General features: G+C 36.7%; 1 protein-coding gene across 1 annotated transcript in view; it reads right to left on the bottom strand.

Moving 5' to 3' along the window:
• Positions 1-16,467, bottom strand: part of orc2 (origin recognition complex, subunit 2) — a 30,908-nt gene extending 14,441 nt beyond the window's left edge. The window contains exons 1-8 of the mRNA XM_062070278.1: positions 16,338-16,467; positions 14,615-14,688; positions 14,380-14,538; positions 11,460-11,543; positions 9,724-9,801; positions 9,620-9,651; positions 9,488-9,545; positions 1,028-1,320 (exon numbers count right to left, since the gene is read on the bottom strand). Of these exons, the coding sequence (XP_061926262.1) occupies positions 1,028-1,320; positions 9,488-9,545; positions 9,620-9,651; positions 9,724-9,801; positions 11,460-11,543; positions 14,380-14,538; positions 14,615-14,684 (774 nt within the window). The 5' untranslated portion in view covers positions 14,685-14,688; positions 16,338-16,467. The remainder of the gene's footprint in view (positions 1-1,027; positions 1,321-9,487; positions 9,546-9,619; positions 9,652-9,723; positions 9,802-11,459; positions 11,544-14,379; positions 14,539-14,614; positions 14,689-16,337) is intronic.
• Between the last annotated feature and the right edge of the window lie 2,627 nt (positions 16,468-19,094).

The raw sequence follows: 19,094 nt of genomic DNA on the forward strand, positions 1-19,094 counted from the left end.
CAGGTATGGTGGAATCGAGCCACACGTTTTTTTTTACCTTACTCTTACTTTTTCTAACTCTTTCTTAATGTAACAAACTCGCTTTATTTTGCCATTCATTTGTTCCCGCGTCGTTATTGTTTCATGTTTTTGAATGATTAACTTGATAAGTGAACGACACAAAACGAAGAGGAGCGTCTGGAGTTTTGTTTGTTGTTGCCGCAGCAAGCAAACTACAGGGGTTTAAGTCAGGACTTTGGGAAGGCCATTCTAAAACCTTAATCCTAGCCTGATTTTGCCATTCCTTTACCACTTTTGACGTGTGTTTGGGGTCATTGTCCTGTTGGAACACCCAACTGCGCCCGAGACCCAACCTCCGGGCTGATGATTTTAGCTTGTCCTGAAGAATTTGGAAGTAATCCTCCTTTTTCATTGTCCCATTTACTCTCTGTAAAGCACCAGTTCCATTGGCAGCAAAACAGGCCCATAGCATAATACTACCACCACCATGCTTGACAGTAGGTGTGGTGTTCCTGTGATTAAAAGGCCTCACCTTTTCTCCTCCAAACATATTGCCGGATATTGTGGCCAAACAGCTCAATTTTTGTTTCATCTGACCACAGAACTTTCCTCCAGAAGGCCTTATCTTTGTCCATGTGATCAGCAGCAAACTTTAGACGAGCCTTAGGGTTTTCGCTTCTGGAGCAAGGGCTTCCTTCTTGCATGATAGCCTCACAGTCCATGGCGATGCACAACACGCTTGGCTTCCAATTCATTGCAGACCTGCTTTTTGGTGGTTATCGGTTGACTCTTGATCATCCTGACCAATTTTCTATCAGCAGCAGGTAACAGCTTGCGTTTTCATCCTGATCGTGGCAGTGACAAAACTGTGCCATTCATAAAAGAAGCCAATTTCGTGAATGTTTTTTGTGACCAACAAGTATGTGCTCCAATCACTCTATCACAAAAAAATAAGAGTTATGTCCCTCACAAGTGTATGTAACCTTTTCCCCACGACTCTACATACATGATGTTTTTATACACTCACCCGGTCTAATTTAGGTGTGTGTAGACGTTCAAGGGTGCGGTCTGACGTCACGACTTTTGAGCTGCCGTGGGCCTCAAAATACTCTTCGACCATGCTGGGCCGCATGCTCTTGCTCTTTTTGGAAGGGGTCTTGTAAAGTGCTGCCGACAGACCTTTGCTAGGCGTTCTCAGGGTCTTGTTTTCTTTGCCGTCTTTTTCTATTTTCTGCTCTTCTTCCACCACGACTTCATCTTCCTCCTCACCGGAGTCAGACGGAGAAAGATCGCTGTCGCTGTCGGATCTTAGGCTCGGAGCTGAAAGTGTACAACAAGTATGTTATACTAGAGATCGACCGATTGTTGGCACCGATACTTGGCATTTTGATGCATATCGGTATCAGACTTTTATCATCATTGTCTGCCTGAAAAGAACTTCATGGGCAGATAAAATATATACATGGTATTTAGTATATAAAATACATATAATTAGTGAAGTAGTAATAACCACTAGTGATGTGCAGATCGATACCAGATCATTATGCTGTAATATCAATTCCCAAATTAAAACATCGATACTTTTGATCATTTAGTTCAGAGGTGTGCATACTTTTTCCACCAAGGGCTGCATACTGAAAAGTCAAATTAGGCGAGGGACATTTTTATATATTTTTTTAATCAAAAAAAAAGAGGCTAAAAAACAGAAATTGTGTCAGCTTTGTATTATAGGTGACTAAGCATATTATTAGTAATTATTAGTTAGAACATAGCAATTTTGTTGCTCTTTTTGTCTTACATTTTTACTGTTGTTTTTCCCCCCATGTAAGAATGGAATAAAAAAATATAATAATAATAATAATAATACGATTGTGTAACTGCATAACTTAGTGTGTCAGAAATTCTGCTTGTACGAAAATATTAATGTTCAGTTGCATATTTAACAGTGTTTATTATTGTTGTTGTAATTTTTCCAAGTTAATTCATAAGTTAATATTATTATTATTTTTAATTAACGAAAAAAAACTTTATTCACAGGTAGATTTTGAGATACATTATAATTTGAAATACGAAACTTTTTAAATATCAGCAGGCTCATTAAGTATATGAGTACCGTATTTTTCGGAGTATAAGTCGCTCTGGAGTATAAGTTGCACCGGCCGAAAATGCATAATAAAGAAGGAAAAAAACATATACCGTAATTTCCGGACTATAAGCCGCACCTGACTATAAGCCGCACCAGCTAAATTTAGGGGAAAATACAGATTGCTCCATATACAAGCCGCACCCGACTATAAGCCGCAGGGTTTTGATGTGTAATTACCCTAGTATATAGGGGTTCCTGCTACCACGGAGGGGATTGTCAGGACAGAGATGACTGTTTGGGAACGCAAAGCGTCCCATTTATTAACAATAAATCTTTCAATCATTCAATCAAACTTTCACATTTTTGACACGGCGAACAGCATTCGTGCAGAGTACAAATAATACAACGGTGCAAAGTAATACAAAGTGCTCGCCTGTACGTTATCAAAATAACCAGCCTACCGGTATATGAAAAGTCAGTCTTTAATCATTGTGTCATCGTCTTCCTCCTGCGTACTAAAACCACCGAAATCCTCTTCGTCGGTGTCGGAGAAGAACAGGCCGTAAATAAGCCGCACCCTTGTATAAGCCGCAGGGACCAGAACGAGGGGAAAAAGTAGCGGCTTATAGTCCAGAAATTACGGTATAAGTCGCACTGGAGTATAAGTCGCATTTTTTGGGGAAATTTACTTGATAAAACCCAACACCAAGAATAGACATTTGAAAGGTGATTTAAAAAAATAAATAAAGAATAGTGAACAACAGGCTGAATAAGTGTACGTTATATGAGGCATAAATAACCAACTGAGAACGTGCCTGGTATGTTAATGTAACATATTATGGTAAGAGTCATTCAAATAACTATAACATATTGAACATGCTATACGTTTACCAAACAATCTGTCACTCCTAATCGCTAAATCCCATGAAATCTTATACGTCTAGTCTCTTACGTGAATGAGCTAAATAATATTATTTGATATTTTACGCTAATGTGTTAATCATTTCACACATAAGTCGCTCCTGAGTATAAGTCGCACCCCCGGCCAAACTATGAAAAAAACTGCGACTTATAGTCCGAAAAATACGGTAATAACCACTAGTGATATGCGGATCGATACTGAAAAATCGATACCAGATCATTATGCTCTAATATCAATTCCCATATTAAAACATCGATACTTTTGATAATTTAGTCCCGAGGTGTGCATACTTTTTCCACCAAGGGCTGCATACTGAAAAGTCAAATTAGGCAAGGGCCATTTTTATATATTTTTTTAATAAAAAAAAAAGAGGCTAAAAAACAGAAATTGTGTCAGCTTTCTATTATAGGTGACTATAAGCATATTATTAGTAATTATTAGTTAGAACCAGTGTTGGGTTAGTTATTGAAAACCAGTAACTAGTTACAGTTACTAGTTACTTTATTTCAAAAGTAACTCAGTTACTAACTCAGTTACTTACACCAAAAAGTAATGCGTTACTGTGAAAAGTAACTATTTAGTTACTTCTTTTTTTAAAGCTCCCATTAATGCCCTTTTAGCCTTCATTTCTGTACTGTTATTGCACTGGAGAATAATACAATGTGTTGATCAACTTGACATGCATTTGCATCACTGAACTCAGAAAGCAATGTGGTCTACATACAACACACAAACAACGTGCTCTGAATACAACACACAAAGACAAAGATATGTTTCAAAGGGCCAATTTATTTCAGGCCAGAACAAATTGACAAAACTATTTTAAATAGCTGCAACATAACATACATAAGTAACAAACACCATGATAACAACATAGCTGTAAACGAAATACGTACTTTAACTTTATTTTTACATACCAAAGCCTAACCAGGCGTTTTTTCTCTCAAGGAATTCTGAAATAAAATCATGTCTGAAGCCCAGAACACTCTACACATTTCCCCAGTTTTAGTTTAGAGATAAGGAAATATTGGCCTGGCCCACTAGGATCCCTCTTTATGTTTGTGAACTTTATTTTTTATACATTTAGAGTGATGTGATAATCAAACACTCTAGAAGTCTAGAAATAAAGAGTATATAAGAGAATTGACAGAGTGTGTGTACTATAATTCATAATAACATTGAGTTTGATTCAATATTATGTTTTGAGCAATGACAGTTTGAAAGAAAAAAAAACAGCTTTGTTTTATTAGTCAACATTGTAACGTTTTCTAAATTACATTTCACCTTTAAGCTTTTTTATTTCACTTTTGTTATGTTTTTGTTTGTTTTAATAGTATTTTTAGAAAGTGCCGTGGGCCTTTAAAACATTAGCTGTGGGCCGCAAATGGCCTCCGGAGCACACTTTTGACACCCCTGCTATAGATAATAAAAAATTTAATCTGATAAATCTATCAATAAAAAGCTGAGCCTGGCGACGCATGCGTGTTAACAACTCTCTCGCTCTCTCTGTCTCCGCCCCTCCCTCACGAATAGTGCTGCGCGCACCCCTCCCCTCCCTCCCTTCCCACACTCAGACACACACCCAGCGCGGCGGCTCCTCCGTGTGACACAAGAGATTCAGAAGAACGACACCGTAGCGCTGCCACAAAACACACTCAGATCTTCTGTTTCAAGCCAATACTACATAAAGAGTAACGTAAAATAACGCAGTAACGCATCATGTAGTAACGGTAACTGAGTTACTGAATATAAAAAATAACGCGTTAGATTACTAGTTACCGCCGAAACTAACGGCGTACAAAGTAACGCGTTAGTCCCAACACTGGTTAGAACATAGCAATTTTGTTGTTCTTTTTGTCTTACATTTTTACTGTTGTTTTTTCCCCCATGTAAGAATGTAATAATACAATATAATAATAATAATACGATTGTGTAACTGCATAACTTAGTGTGTCAAAAATTCTGCCTGTACGAAAATATTAATGTTCAGTTGCATATATAACAGTGTTTATTATTGTTGTTGTAATTTTTCCAAGTTAATTCATAAGTTAGTGTTATTATTATTTTTAAGCAACTAAAAAAAACTTTTTTCAGAAGTAGATTTTGATATTATAATCTGAAATACACAACTTTTTAAATATCTTCAGGCTCATTAACAATGTTCCCTCTAATTTTTCATGTGTGTGAGCAAACACAAAAACTCCCTGAGCATTGAGTGGAGCCCATGTGAGCAACATCAGACGTGCACACTGTGGCTACACCAGCAGCACACCTGTCCCAAACCTGACTAAATAACAAGTTCAATCTCCATCCAGCCATCCATTTTCTACCGCTTGTCCCTTTCGGGGTGGCGGGGGGTGCTGGAGCCTATCTCAGCTGCATTCGGGCGGAAGGCGGGGTACACCCTGGACAAGTCCCCACCTCATCGCAGGGCCAACACAGATAGACAGACAACATTCTCTTATTATTATAATCAAATGACAGCAGTCATTTCCATGAGGTTATTTTCTAATATAAGTGTTTAGGCCCACTTACAATGACAATAACAAAAAATATTGTTTTTCATGAACTGTGTACTTGTATTGTTTGTCTGGGTGGAGGTCCTGCTTTGGAAATAATGTGTACCCCTTTCAGACATTGCATTTAGTTCCCATTAAAACATTCACATGTTGCACAATGAGATGTAAGCAGGGGATAATGTGTACATTCCTGCAACTTCCTGTTTGTAAAAATATATTTTTATTAGTATTTATTTAATATACTAACAGCATTTCATGATTAATATTTATAAATTAAGATTCCTAATAAATGACACTAGAATATGCACACATTTGATTGGTAAATCATAGTGTAACGACCTAGAATGACACTTTGTGTGGTGTTGGAGTTGTCCGACTTTTTGTGTGGCTGTAAACGCATCACTGGCTAAGTGCCATATGTGCATATAGTTAGTTGGCGCAAGTGAGAAAGAGAAAGCGGCTGCTGTTGATATAACAAAGTTGCTTTTGGTCTGGTTTGTACAGCAGAAAATGACCACTTTTGCGAGATATCTTTTTTTTTTTACTAATGTTTTGGTGATGTGTTTATGGCCGACAATAAATAGTTTTGCTCAGTAGAGTGATGGATGGAATTCATGTCCTCAAAGCGTCTCGACAGACATTACAATATTTGAACAATGATGACGAAAACAGTTTTCTCTATCGTGTGTCGAAAATTATGCGCTTATTTTTTTGTTTGATTTTGTGCGTGGCATAGATTTGCCGTGCGCAGAGGACGCTTGAGCAGTGCGCAATTGCATAGGCGCGCACCTTAGAGGGAATGTTGCCCGTTAAGTATATAAGTATATAACTATAAACCTACGTGAAGGAGCCTAGAATTTTTTTTTAATTGTTCGGCATATTTCAAGGAAACCTTACAATTAGAGATGTCCGATAATATCGGCCTGCCGATATTATCGGCCGATATATGCGTTAAAATGTAATATCGGAAATTATCGGTATCGTTTTTTTTTTATTATCGGTATCGTTTGTTTTTTTTGGGTTTTTTTAAAAATTAAATCAACATAAAAAACACAAGATACACTTACAATTAGTGCACCAACCCAAAAAACCTCCCTCCCCCATTTACACTCATTCACACAAAAGGGTTGTTTCTTTCTGTTATTAATATTCTGGTTCCTACATTATATATCAATATACATCAATACAGTCTGCAAGGGATACAGTCCCTAAGCACACATGATTGTGCGTGGTGCTGGTCCACTAATAGTACTAACCTTTAACAGTTAATTTTACTAATTTTCATTCACTACTAGTTTCTATGTAACTGTTTTTATATTGTTGTACTTTCTTTTTTATTCAAGAAAATGTTTTTGATTTATTTATCTTATTTTACTAATTTTTTTAAAAAGTACCTTATCTTCACCATACCTGGTTGTCCAAATTAGGCATAATAATGTGTTAATTCCACGACTGCATATATCGGTTGATATCGGTATCGGTTGATATCAGTATCGGTAATTAAAGAGTTGGACAATATCGGAATATCGGATATCGGCAAAAAGCCATTATCGGACATCCCTACTTACAATGTGTTAAATCCATAAGCTGCAATGAAATTGAGTAGATGGCGATTTACTGTGATGTAGAGAAATCCCATATTTTTAGAGATTTTTCCAGGATATTTCCCATATTTTGAAATGCAAATGTTGATGTTCCTCTTAGGCACACGTAATGAAGGTGTTTGTGAAATCCCCTGATGTTTTTCGGTGCTAAATCAACCACAACATTAGGGCCGCATAAAACATTATGTCGCTACTGGTCCGAAGTTTCCTCAAAAATAATCTTAAAAATCAAACTTAAAGGCCTACTGAAATGAAATGTTTTCATTTAAACGGGGATAGCAGATCCATTCTATGTGTCATACTTGATCATTTCGCGATATTGCCATATTTTTGCTGAAAGGATTTAGTAGAGAACATCGACGATAAAGTTCGCAACTTTTGATCGCTAATAAAAAAAAGCCTTGCCTGTACCGGAAGTAGCGTGACGTCACAGGTTGAAAGGCTCCTCACATTTCCCCATTGTTTACACCAGCAGCGAGAGCGATTCTGACCGAGAAAGCGACGATTACCCCATTAATTTGAGCGAGGATGAAAGATTTGTGGATGAGGAACATGAGAGTGAAGGACTAGAGTGCAGTGCAGGACGTATCTTTTTTCGCTCTGACCGTAACTTAGGTACAAGGGTTCTTTGGATTCCACACTTTCTCCTTTTTCTATTGTGGATCACGGATTTGTATTTTAAACCACCTCGGATACTATATCCTCTTGAAAATGACAGTCGAGAACGCGAAATGGACATTCACAGTGACTTTTATCTCCACGACAATACATCGGCGAATCTCTTTAGCTACGGAGCTAACGTGATAGCATCGTGCTTAAATGCAGATAGAAACAAAAGGAATAAACCCCTGACTGGAAGGATAGACAGAAAATCAACAATACTATTAAACCATGAACATGTAAATTAGAGATATTATCGGCCGATATATGCGTTAAAATGTAATATCGGAAATGATCGGTATCGGTTTTTTTATTATCGGTATCGTTTTTTTTAATTAATTTTTTTATTAAATCAACATAGAAAACACAAGATACACTTACAATTAGTGCACCAACCCAAAAAACCTCCCTCCCCCATTTACACTCATTCACACAAAAGGGTTGTTTCTTTCTGTTATTAATATTCTGGTTCCTACATTATACATCAATATATATCAATACAGTCTGCAAGGGATACAGTCCGTAAGCACACATGATTGTGCGTGCTGCTGGTCCACTAATAGTACTAACCTTTAACAGTTAATTTGACTAATTTTCATTCATTACTAGTTTCTATGTAACTGTTTTTATATTGTTGTACTTTCTTTTTTATTCAAGAAAATGTTTTTAATTTATTTATCTTATTTTACTAATTTTTAAAAAAAGTACCTTATCTTCACCATACCTGGTTGTCCAAATTAGGCATAATAATGTGTTAATTCCACAACTGCATATATCGGTTGATATCGGTATCGGTTGATATCGGTATCGGTAATTAAAGAGTTGGACAATATCGGAATATCGGATATCGGCAAAAAGCCATTATCGGACATCCCTAATGTAAATACACGGTTAATGCTTTCCAGCCTGGCGAACCTTAACAAAGCTGTTGCTAACGACGCCATTGAAGCTAACTTAGCTACGGGACCTCGACAGAGCTACGCTAAAAACATTAGCTATCCACCTACGCCAGCCAGCCCTCATCTGCTCATCAACACCCGTGCTCACTTGCGTTCCAGCGATCGACGGAGCGACGAAGGACTTCACCCGATCACAGATGCGGTCGGCGGCCCGGAGACGGAGGAAGTCAAGGTGAGGTCGGCGGCTAGCCCGTCTGCTATCCATCTCAAAGTCCTTCTGGTTGTGTTGCTGTAGTCCGCCGCTAATACACCGATCCCACCTACAGCTTTCTTCTTTGCAGTCTTCATTGTTCATTAAACAAATTGCAAAAGATTCACCAACACAGATGTCCAGAATACTGTGGAATTATGTGGTGAAAACAGAGCTTTTTGTATTGGATCCAATGGGGTCCGAATACTTCCGTTCACTCCGTGACGTCACGCGCATACGTCATCATACCTAGACGTTTTCAACCGGAAGTTTCGCGGGAAATTTAAAATTGCACTTTATAAGTTAACCCGGCCGTATTGGCATGTGTTGCAATGTTAAGATTTCATCATTGATATATAAACTATCAGACTGCGTGGTCGGTAGTAGTGGCTTTCAGTAGGCCTTTAAAGCCGGTCACTGTCGTATGTTATTCATGTCTATTCGGCCACCTTGACTACTAATAGTCGGTATTGGTATCAGCCCTAAAAAAAACATGATCGGTCAATCTCTACTGAATACCACAATAAAAAAAAAGTATTGCACTTACTTGTCATTCGCTTCCTGAGCCTGTGGGGAGTTGTGGACACAAACTGCACCTTTTTGCGCTGTCAGGAAAAAAAGCAAGCATTAAAATGGAACCATTTACAGCGAATTAAGTGCATTGACAAAAAAGACTCACCCTCTGTGGTGTTCTGTTGTCGGTTTTCTGGTCTGCACAGAGAGACAAAGGGAATTTAGTTTGAATAACTACTTATGAAAAAAAGGAGAGGACGCTGGACTTACTGCAGCCTGTCCGAGTGGGCGTGGAGGGAGTTTCACTGAAGCTCACACTTTTTCCTGGGGTCCGTGCCAGCTCACTTGCTATTAATGCAAAGTGTATGATGTACTTAAAAAACTGTCAGAATAATTGTATCTAAGTTATCACAAAACTTTGTGTTTCAATGAGTTCCCGGCAAGAGGACAAAAGCTGTCTTTGATCCTACCAAGAAGGCCTGTAAAACTCCACTGTGTAGGACGGGAAGCAACATGAAGGTGTTCGTTTTTTTTGATGTATTGTAATCCACAGAAAGATTTTGTCCTGACCCGAGATCTACAATGCGGAGAGGAAGCAGGACCTGACTCCCCTCCAGGGACATTTTCTTTGAACTGTTTTACGACCTTTTCTTTGAACTGTTTTGTAACCAAAGGCAGCGGCTGTTTACGACCCCCCTCCCTTTAGAAACAGCTGTTGCCATGTAATCAGGGAAAGTCCAAATAAAAGAGGAGGCGTACAATCTTTCGTCAGAGCGTGCTGGGAGACTGTGCAAGAGTACAGCCCAGGCGTTTCTCCTCAATTGAGCCAAATTTAATTCTGTCTCTGTTTAATTCCTTGCTTCTTGTCTTGTTTAATAGATGTCATCAGTGTTTGAACCTGACAAAAACACATCATATACATGAGTGCATGTTAACTGTTTGAGCAAACATTGATGGGTGCTGCACTAAACTGGGGACATTATTATTACATACAGTATACAAGTGGTTACAAGTACTGTTCCTACAACGGCAATATTAAGGAAATTATATATATATATATATATATATATATATATATATATATACATATATATATATATATATATATATATACATATATATATATATATATATATATATACATATATATATATATATATATATATATATATATATATATATATATATATATATATATATATATATATATATATATATATATAGATGGATAGAACTTTATTGATTCCTTGAGGAGAGTTCCCTAGGAAAATTAAAATTCCACCAGTAGTGTACAGAATTGAGATCAAATTTAAAAAGTAAAAAATAAATAGTGGGGGTATAAATAGAAATAAAATAGAAAATATAACAATAAGAATAAAAATAAAAAGCAACAACAAGAATAACAATATAACAGTTCAAATAAGAATAAAACAAGAGAAACTAGGCAGTAGTGACCATGTTATGAAAATGTATTGCACTGTTATTGCATTATTGCACTGTTTTTTTGTTGTGTACACACACACACGCATGCACGTGCGCACGCACACATGTAACTATTTCTGTTTTTCTTTTTGTATATTATTGATTGTGGGAGTCCGTATGAAACCTCAGGGCCTGTATACACTGCCTTGTCAAAAAAGGGGTCGGCACCTGGATTTAGCTAAGCAAATATTTTGGTCAGGTTTAGACTCAGCAATGTTATGTAACGAGTGACGTCAGCTGACTTTTTGGTTAGGCAGTCAGTCAAAAGTCGTGGCCAGACATTTTGGGAGTGACTAAAATATGCCTGTGTAAGTCTGTATAATAAACACACCACTTTATATTAATGCATCATTCGTTCATATTAAGAACAAATTAACTTACAGTGAAAATGTGTCTGAATTTGTGTGAACTGAACTCAAAAACATAAGACTTACCAATAAAGACATTTATGCCGCGATAACAATAGTCGTGTCATAGAACATTTACAGCCAAGTTGTGGTAAAAAAAAGGAGTGATGGACTCACCAGTCTGGGCCATGCTGTGGCCTCGTTTGTTTTTCTGAAACGTGAAAATGGAGGTTCCGGAAACTCTGGACATATCTTCTTCATCTTCAATAAGAAAAATATAAAAAATATAGAATGAGGTATTTCTGGCTACGAACTGGAACTGAATGATATCACAAAGTACAGTCGTGGTCAAAAGTTGACATACACTTGTAAAGAACATAATGTCATGGCTGTCTTGAGTTTCCAATCATTTCTACAACTCTTACATTCATGAAGTTTGGTTCTTTTATGAATTTATTATGGGTCTACTGAAAATGTGAACATTTGTGACGTGTGCTGGCAAAATGAGTCACAATGAGGAAATTTTGCAAAAACTGAATTATTGTTATTTACACATTCTCCATCTAAAGACCTTCAAAATGATATATGGTTTGTTGGAATCGGACAGAAAATGACCGAGTTACATCCGATTGAAGTCGACCAAGTTTGAGGGTCCGTTTTGAGAAAAAACAGCTTAAAGTTTACTGTTCCAGAACAGAATGTTCCAAAACAAAACTCCAGAGCAACCATACCTTAAAAGTCCTTGTAGCAACACCAAAATTGGTACAATTAAAGTCAAATCCCATGTCTAAAGGAAAAATATATATTCAACTCTATTGAAAACGGTTATGTACAAAAATGTCAACACTGTTATGTCACAGTTTTTTTGTTCACTGGTCAGTTTGTCAGCTGGTCAGCTGTCCGTAATATTCCTGACCAGCAGCACTAAGAAGATTCGCCGACTGCAGTGAATTTAGCGCACTTGCAACCACCAGTGTACCCTCTCCACCTTTTAAATCCATTACGGAATGTAAAACAGTCTAACTCAGGGGTCACCAACCTTTTTGAAACCAAGAGCTACTTCTTGAGTAGGGATTAATGCGAAGGGCTACCAGTTTGATACACACTTAAATAAATTGCTAGAAATAGCCAATTTGCTCAATTTACCTTTAACTATACGTTATTATTAATAATTAATGATATTTACACTTAATTTAACGGTTTAAAAGAGGAGAAAACGCGAAAAAAATTGACAATTAAATTTTGAAACATAGTTTATCTTCAATTTCGACTCTTTAAAATTCAAAATTCAACCGAAAAAAAGAAGAGAAAAACTAACTAATTCGAATCTTTTTGAAAAAATTTAAAAAAGAATTTATGGAACATCATTACTAATTTTTCCTGATTAAGATTAATTTTTGAATTTTGATGACATGTTTTAAATAGGTTAAAATCCAATCTGCACTTTGTTAGAATATATAACAAATTGGACCAAGCTATATTTCTAACAAATCATTATTTCTTCTAGATTTTCCAGAACAAAAATTTAAAAAAAATTCAAAATACTTTGAAATAAGATTTAAATTTGATTCTACAGATTTTCTAGATTTGCCAGAATAATTTTTTTGAATTTTAATCATAATAAGTTTGAAGAAATATTTCACAAATATTCTTCGTCGAAAAAACAAAAGCTAAATTGAAGAATTAAATTAAAATGTATTTATTATTCTTTACAATAAAAAATAAAAAATTACTTGAATTGTTAGGAAAGAAGAGGAAGGAATTTAAAAGGTAAAAAGGTATATGTGTTTAAAAATCCTAAAATAATTTTTAAGGTTGTATTTTTTCTCTAAAATTGTCTTTTTGAAAGTTATAAGAAGCAAAGTAAAAAAAATAATGAATTTATTTAAACAAGTGAAGACCAAGTCTTTAAAATATTTTCTTGGATTTTCAAATTCTATTTGAGTTTTGTCTCTCTTAGAATTAAAAATGTAGAGCAAAGAGAGACCAGATTGCTAGTAAATAAATACAATTTAAAAAATAGAGGCAGCTCACTGGTAAGTGCTGCTATTTGAGCTATTTTTAGAACAGGCCAGCGGGCTACTCATCTGGTCCTTACGGGCGACTTGGTGCCCGCGGGCACCGCGTTGGGTTACCCCTGGTCTAACTTATCCACAAAAATAATAATTAAATGTTCGAAAATCACCTTTTTTCACCAAATATTCCTCTCTAATTACTGTGTTGTTTTTAATCAGGGCGCTGCCATGATACCACAATGCACCGCGCGGGGTGATTCAACCAATGAGGGTACGCCTCACAGCGACCCTTAGCAACAAGCCGGATTTGTTTACGTCGGGACAGGTTTAAAAACTCGAATTATATTGGTTCAGAATGGCGTCATCGGGAATTCCATGCTCATTTTTAGAAAGTACGTAAACTTGGCGTCACAATGATACCAAATATGGCTAGGGGGATTCCCCCTTATTGCCGCGAGTGAGCGTTGAAAACACTTGATTTTCTCAAGGAATTTTAACACAAAGGACTCATTTCTGAAGACATACCTCGTACAAAACCTTCAAATAAAGGTGATTTAAGATGTTTTCTTGCTATTTCGATGATTGGGATCGCTAGATTGTGGCTTTATGGACTCATTTTTGTGAAAATCTCAATTTCAACCAAGATACATTTTTCTCACTTATTTGCCTGTAGGTCAAAATTAGCCTGTGCGTATTCCGACTCATTTTGCCAGCACGGGTCACATTTTTGTTTCATCTGACCACAGAACTTTCCTCCAGAAGGTCTTATCGTTGTCCATGTGATGTCAGATGAAACAAAAACGGAGCTGTTTGGCTACAATACCCAGAAATATGTTTGGAGGAGAAAAGGTGAGTGCATGCAAGTGTATGTCAACTTTTGACCATGACTGTATATGCACTGTAATTGGAAGACTCTATATACACACACACACACATTTAAATGATGTGAAAGTTGTACAAATGATAAACAGATGATTATTTGTGCAGCAGTACCTCGTTCACTATTGAATTGGTTGAACAAACCCCCAAACTTAAGAGGAAACAGTCGTTATTTTGCCGGTTTGAACACATTGCACATTTACCTTCTGTATGGTCTGCACAAATAGCTTGAACATAGTTTTGCTCATCAAGAACGCCGCTGTCATCCCCTTCCTTCCCGTATGGGTCTTCTATAGTTTGTCTTCCTGCCGGGCTCTTGAACGTGACCATCTGCTGGACAGCCCCAGAACTGCTCTGCACCTCTTTAAAACAAAGATTTACAGTCAATCGACTGAAATAATTTTTTATTTTCAAAATGTATATTTTTAGTAGCTATACCCTCCTGTTTGTCCACGATATGCTCCACAACCTCTGCATCCCCGATGAACTTCACCTCCAACACACTCATGACTCTACGGACAGAAGTTTAACAGTGTTACAGGAATGGGACTTTTGCGAACTAATCAAGACTTTTGAACGGCTCTTTTGAGCAAACAATGAGAACCGATTCACAGTTGTGAGCCGTTTTTGTGAACATGCAAATAGAGCTTCAGCAATTGCTCACCCTACTTGCCTAGAACATTAAAGTCATTTAAACTAAAATTTGAAATAGTGACGTCACTGTCAAGCATGGGGATATGGCACCACCTTGTGGAATTTTTGCAACAAAAACAACAAAATGATAGCCAATATTTCAGAATAGGGTAATTCCCACCAATAGTGTAATATTTGTGTACATTTAAATTACACTAATAGAGCCATAAATTCCACCTTTAGTTATAATTATTATTTATTTATTATTGAGACAAATATAATTTATGTATTTAATATTAGTTTACTTACTATGGTATATTATTTGTTTATTATTTATTTGTTCACTGTTATGTTACAGAGAACAACAAAATAGGATACAATTGATATGGTATGAAAAGGGGTAGGATTAACTAAACTCAGCTTCGTCCTACTCCTTTTCGGACGTGCTGTAATGAAACAACTGGAAATGATAGCCAATATTTCAGAATAGAGTAATTCCCACCAATGGTGTAATGTTTGTGTACATTTAAATGACCCTAATAGAGCCATAAATCCCACCTTTAGTTATAATTCTAAATTATTTGATTTTTTATTGAGACAAAGATCATTTATGTATTTAACATGTGTTAACTTACTATGGTATATTATTTGTTTATTATCTATTTGTTCACTAGTACGTTACAGAGAACAACAAATTAAGATAAAATTGCTACGGCATGAAAAGGGGTAGGATTAAATAAACTCAGCTTCTTCCTACTCCTTTTCGAATGTGCTGTAATGAAACAACTGGAAATTATAGCCGGACTAGAGTAATTCCCACAAATGGTGTAATATTTGTGTACATTTAAATTACACTAATAGAGCCATAAATCCCACTTTTAGTTATATTTTTTAAATATTTTATTTTTTATTGAGACAAAGATAATGTATGTATTTAACATTTGTTTACTTACTATGGTATATTATTTGTTTATTATTTATTTGTTCACTGCAGAGAACAACAACATAGGATAAAATTGCTATGGTATGAAAAGGGGTAGGATTAAATAAACTCAGCTTCTTCCTACTCCTTTTCGGACGTGCTGTAAATGAAACAACTGGAAATATGTGATGAATTACATTGTATTGTATGCATATTCGAAATAAACTGAACTGAAAAATAATAGTGTTATCACGTTAATGCTCCTGCAGGTTAACACATGTTGCAGGGGGGAACGTTTAGACAGTGACACAGTACCGGAAGTAAGCTGGCTAATGTTAGTCAGCTAGTATAATAACTGTAGCTGAAGTGTGTGATAAAGTTAAAAGTGAGCAATTATACAACTCTAACCGGCAACTCTTCATGGTCGAGAACATAATAGACTAGACTAGTGAAACAAACAATAAAAAGAGTAGTATAGATATTTACACAGAGTGTCGTCCAATGCATTACATAGTATGCTAGCAGTCCGTTCTAACTAACACTGGATGGACAAGACTGAGCAACATTTTTCAAAAGCATAGAAACACGACATAAAAGTCAACCTACCAGTGAATAGATCAACAAAGGCCGCATAAATGTAAACAAATCTATGCGAAAACGTTAACTGTGTGGGGTAGCAACTTCCCGCGCCATCAAGACGAAGTTTAAATCACGTGACAAGTCAACGTTCACGCCGTGGCCAATGAGAACCTTGCATTTAAGAAAAACACTATTTACCAGCATGCAATTCGGCGGGGATGTCACGCCGCATTCAAGGCTTGTGGTAAACAGCATTTACCAGCATGCAATTCGGCGGGGATGTGACGCCGCATTCAAGACTTGTGGAAAACCGTAAACTATATGTAAATGTGATATTGTCGGCGTGTGTATCCGGTTGTAGCAAACTAACAGGGGCATTATTAATAATTTACACATTAATATAATGTGAAGCCAAGACACTTAAGTTTACTTTTATAAGTTGGGGGTCCGAGGTGTCCCGGTTTTCCAGTGTTATTGAAAGCATCATAAAACACCAAGTGGACCGGGTTAGGCATCCATAGTTACGCAAAATCACACGTCCATTGAAACCTTTGATCTTTGGAGTGACTGTGTGTGGTCTACTGTTAATAATTCTGTTTTGTCGTTAATAATAATATATAATTAGACTTAGACTACCTTTTATTGTCATTAACATTTTAACTTTACAGTACAGATAAGAACGAAATTTTGTTGCGTTAGCTCGTTGCATCCATCCATCCATCCATCTACTTCCGCTTATCCGAGGTCGGGTCGCGGGGGCAGCAGCCTAAGCAGGGAAGCTCGTTGTAGTGCAGGATAAAATAGCAATAAGGTGCAGATATAAGTAAATAGATTACTGTACAGATAAATATATTGCACTTTTGTATATGCATCCACGTTTATGGATGTATGTTATATTGTCTTTATATTCCAGCTCTCCAGGAGCCCAGGCATTAACCTGTTTCTCACCTTTTTTGTAAGGGGCGCCGGAAGTTGGCAGACCTGTCAGCGATCCTGTTCTGTCTCCCTGTAATGTTTGTCTGCTCTTGAATGGGATTGTGCTGAAAAGCTTAATTTCCCCTCGGGGATTATTAAAGTATTTCTGATTCTGATTCATGAACACATACAAAAATAGCTTCAATTTAACATTCTCTACACACATTTATTAGTACTGCAATACAGAAATAATAACATTGACATTTAATATTTAAAAACTGCATTATTCAACATGTACATATGTGTATTTTATCTGATTCATGATGAATTGTTTGCTACTACATACATGATTTAAAAACATTTTAAACTTTTATTCAACCCATTGAGATTAAAAACCTCTTTTTCAAGGGAGTCCTGGCCAAGAGGCAGCAGAGTTACACATTACAATGACAGGATGGACATCAAGTCAAACAGTTACAGATAACTGAGGCTCCTTCAAATCCTCTCAGTTTAGATTTAAAAGCATTTAAGGATATAAAAAAAAAAATCATTATTAAATTAAGATGTCTGCTAATACAGTGGAACCTCAATTTAGGAACCCCATTGGTTCTTGAACAGGGTTCGTACACAAGAAAGTTTGTAAAGTGAAGCAAAATTCTCCATAAGAAACAATGTAAACACGAATAATCGGTTCCAGCCTTGAAAAAAGTATCTATTTTAGTGAAGGTTTGTACACAATATAAAGTGCTGTACAGCAAACAAACATAAACATGAGGTGATGGATCAACTATCTAAAACAACAACAATGACAAGCTCAACTGTGCTGTACGCTCTGCTCTGCCTAAGCACACACACACACACACACACACACACACACACACACACACACACACACACACACACACACACACACACACACACACACACACACACACACACACACACACACATAGGCCCCTTTGGTGCCCTAACAAACGATCAGAAATCGCAAAAATCCTTACCCTTAAAAAAATATTGCTGCCTTAATAAACATTTTAAAAAAGTAAAAATCTACTTACAGTACATCAGTACGGTTACAATAATAATAATATATTTTATTTGTAAAAAGCACTTTACATTGAGCAAACAAGCTCAAAGTGCTACAGTGTATTGAAAAAAATAAAAAGATAATAAAAAATAAAAAAATAAAATAAAAACTAGAACAGCCTAATAGCTAGAACTAGTATGCATATATCTATAAAAAGGCTTTTTTTTTTAAAAAGAAGGGTTTTCAAGCCTTTTTAAAAGCATCCACAGTCTGTGGTGCCCTCAGGTGGTCAGGGAGTGTTCCACAGACTGGGAGCGGCATAGCAGAAAGCCCGGTCTCCCATAGTTCGTAACTTTGTCCTCGGAGGTTGGAGGGTGGCCGTGCCAGCAACCTGAGGGTTCCTGGTTCGATCCCCAGCTTCTACCAACCGAGTCACGTCCGCTGTGTCCTTGAGCAAGACACTTCACCCTTGCTCCTGATGGGTCGTGGTTAGCGCCTTGCATGGCAGCGCCCGCCATCAGTGTGTGAATGTTTGTGTGAAGGTGTGTGTGAATGGGTGAATGTGGAAATAGTGTCAAAGCGCTTTTGAGTACCTTGAAGGTAGAAAAGCGCCATACATGTATAACCCATAACTAGAGATGTCTGATAATGGCTTTTTTGCCGATATCCGATATTGTCCAACTTTTAATTACAGATTCCGATATCAACCGAAACCGATATATACAGTCGTGGAATTAACACATTAGTATGCCTAATTTTGTTGTGATGCCCCGCTGGATGCATTAAACAATGTAACAAGGTTTTCCAAAATAAATCAACTCAAGTTATGGAAAAAAAAAATG

This window comes from Entelurus aequoreus, linkage group LG14 (genome assembly GCF_033978785.1).
Source record: "Entelurus aequoreus isolate RoL-2023_Sb linkage group LG14, RoL_Eaeq_v1.1, whole genome shotgun sequence".
Taxonomy (NCBI): domain Eukaryota; kingdom Metazoa; phylum Chordata; class Actinopteri; order Syngnathiformes; family Syngnathidae; genus Entelurus; species Entelurus aequoreus.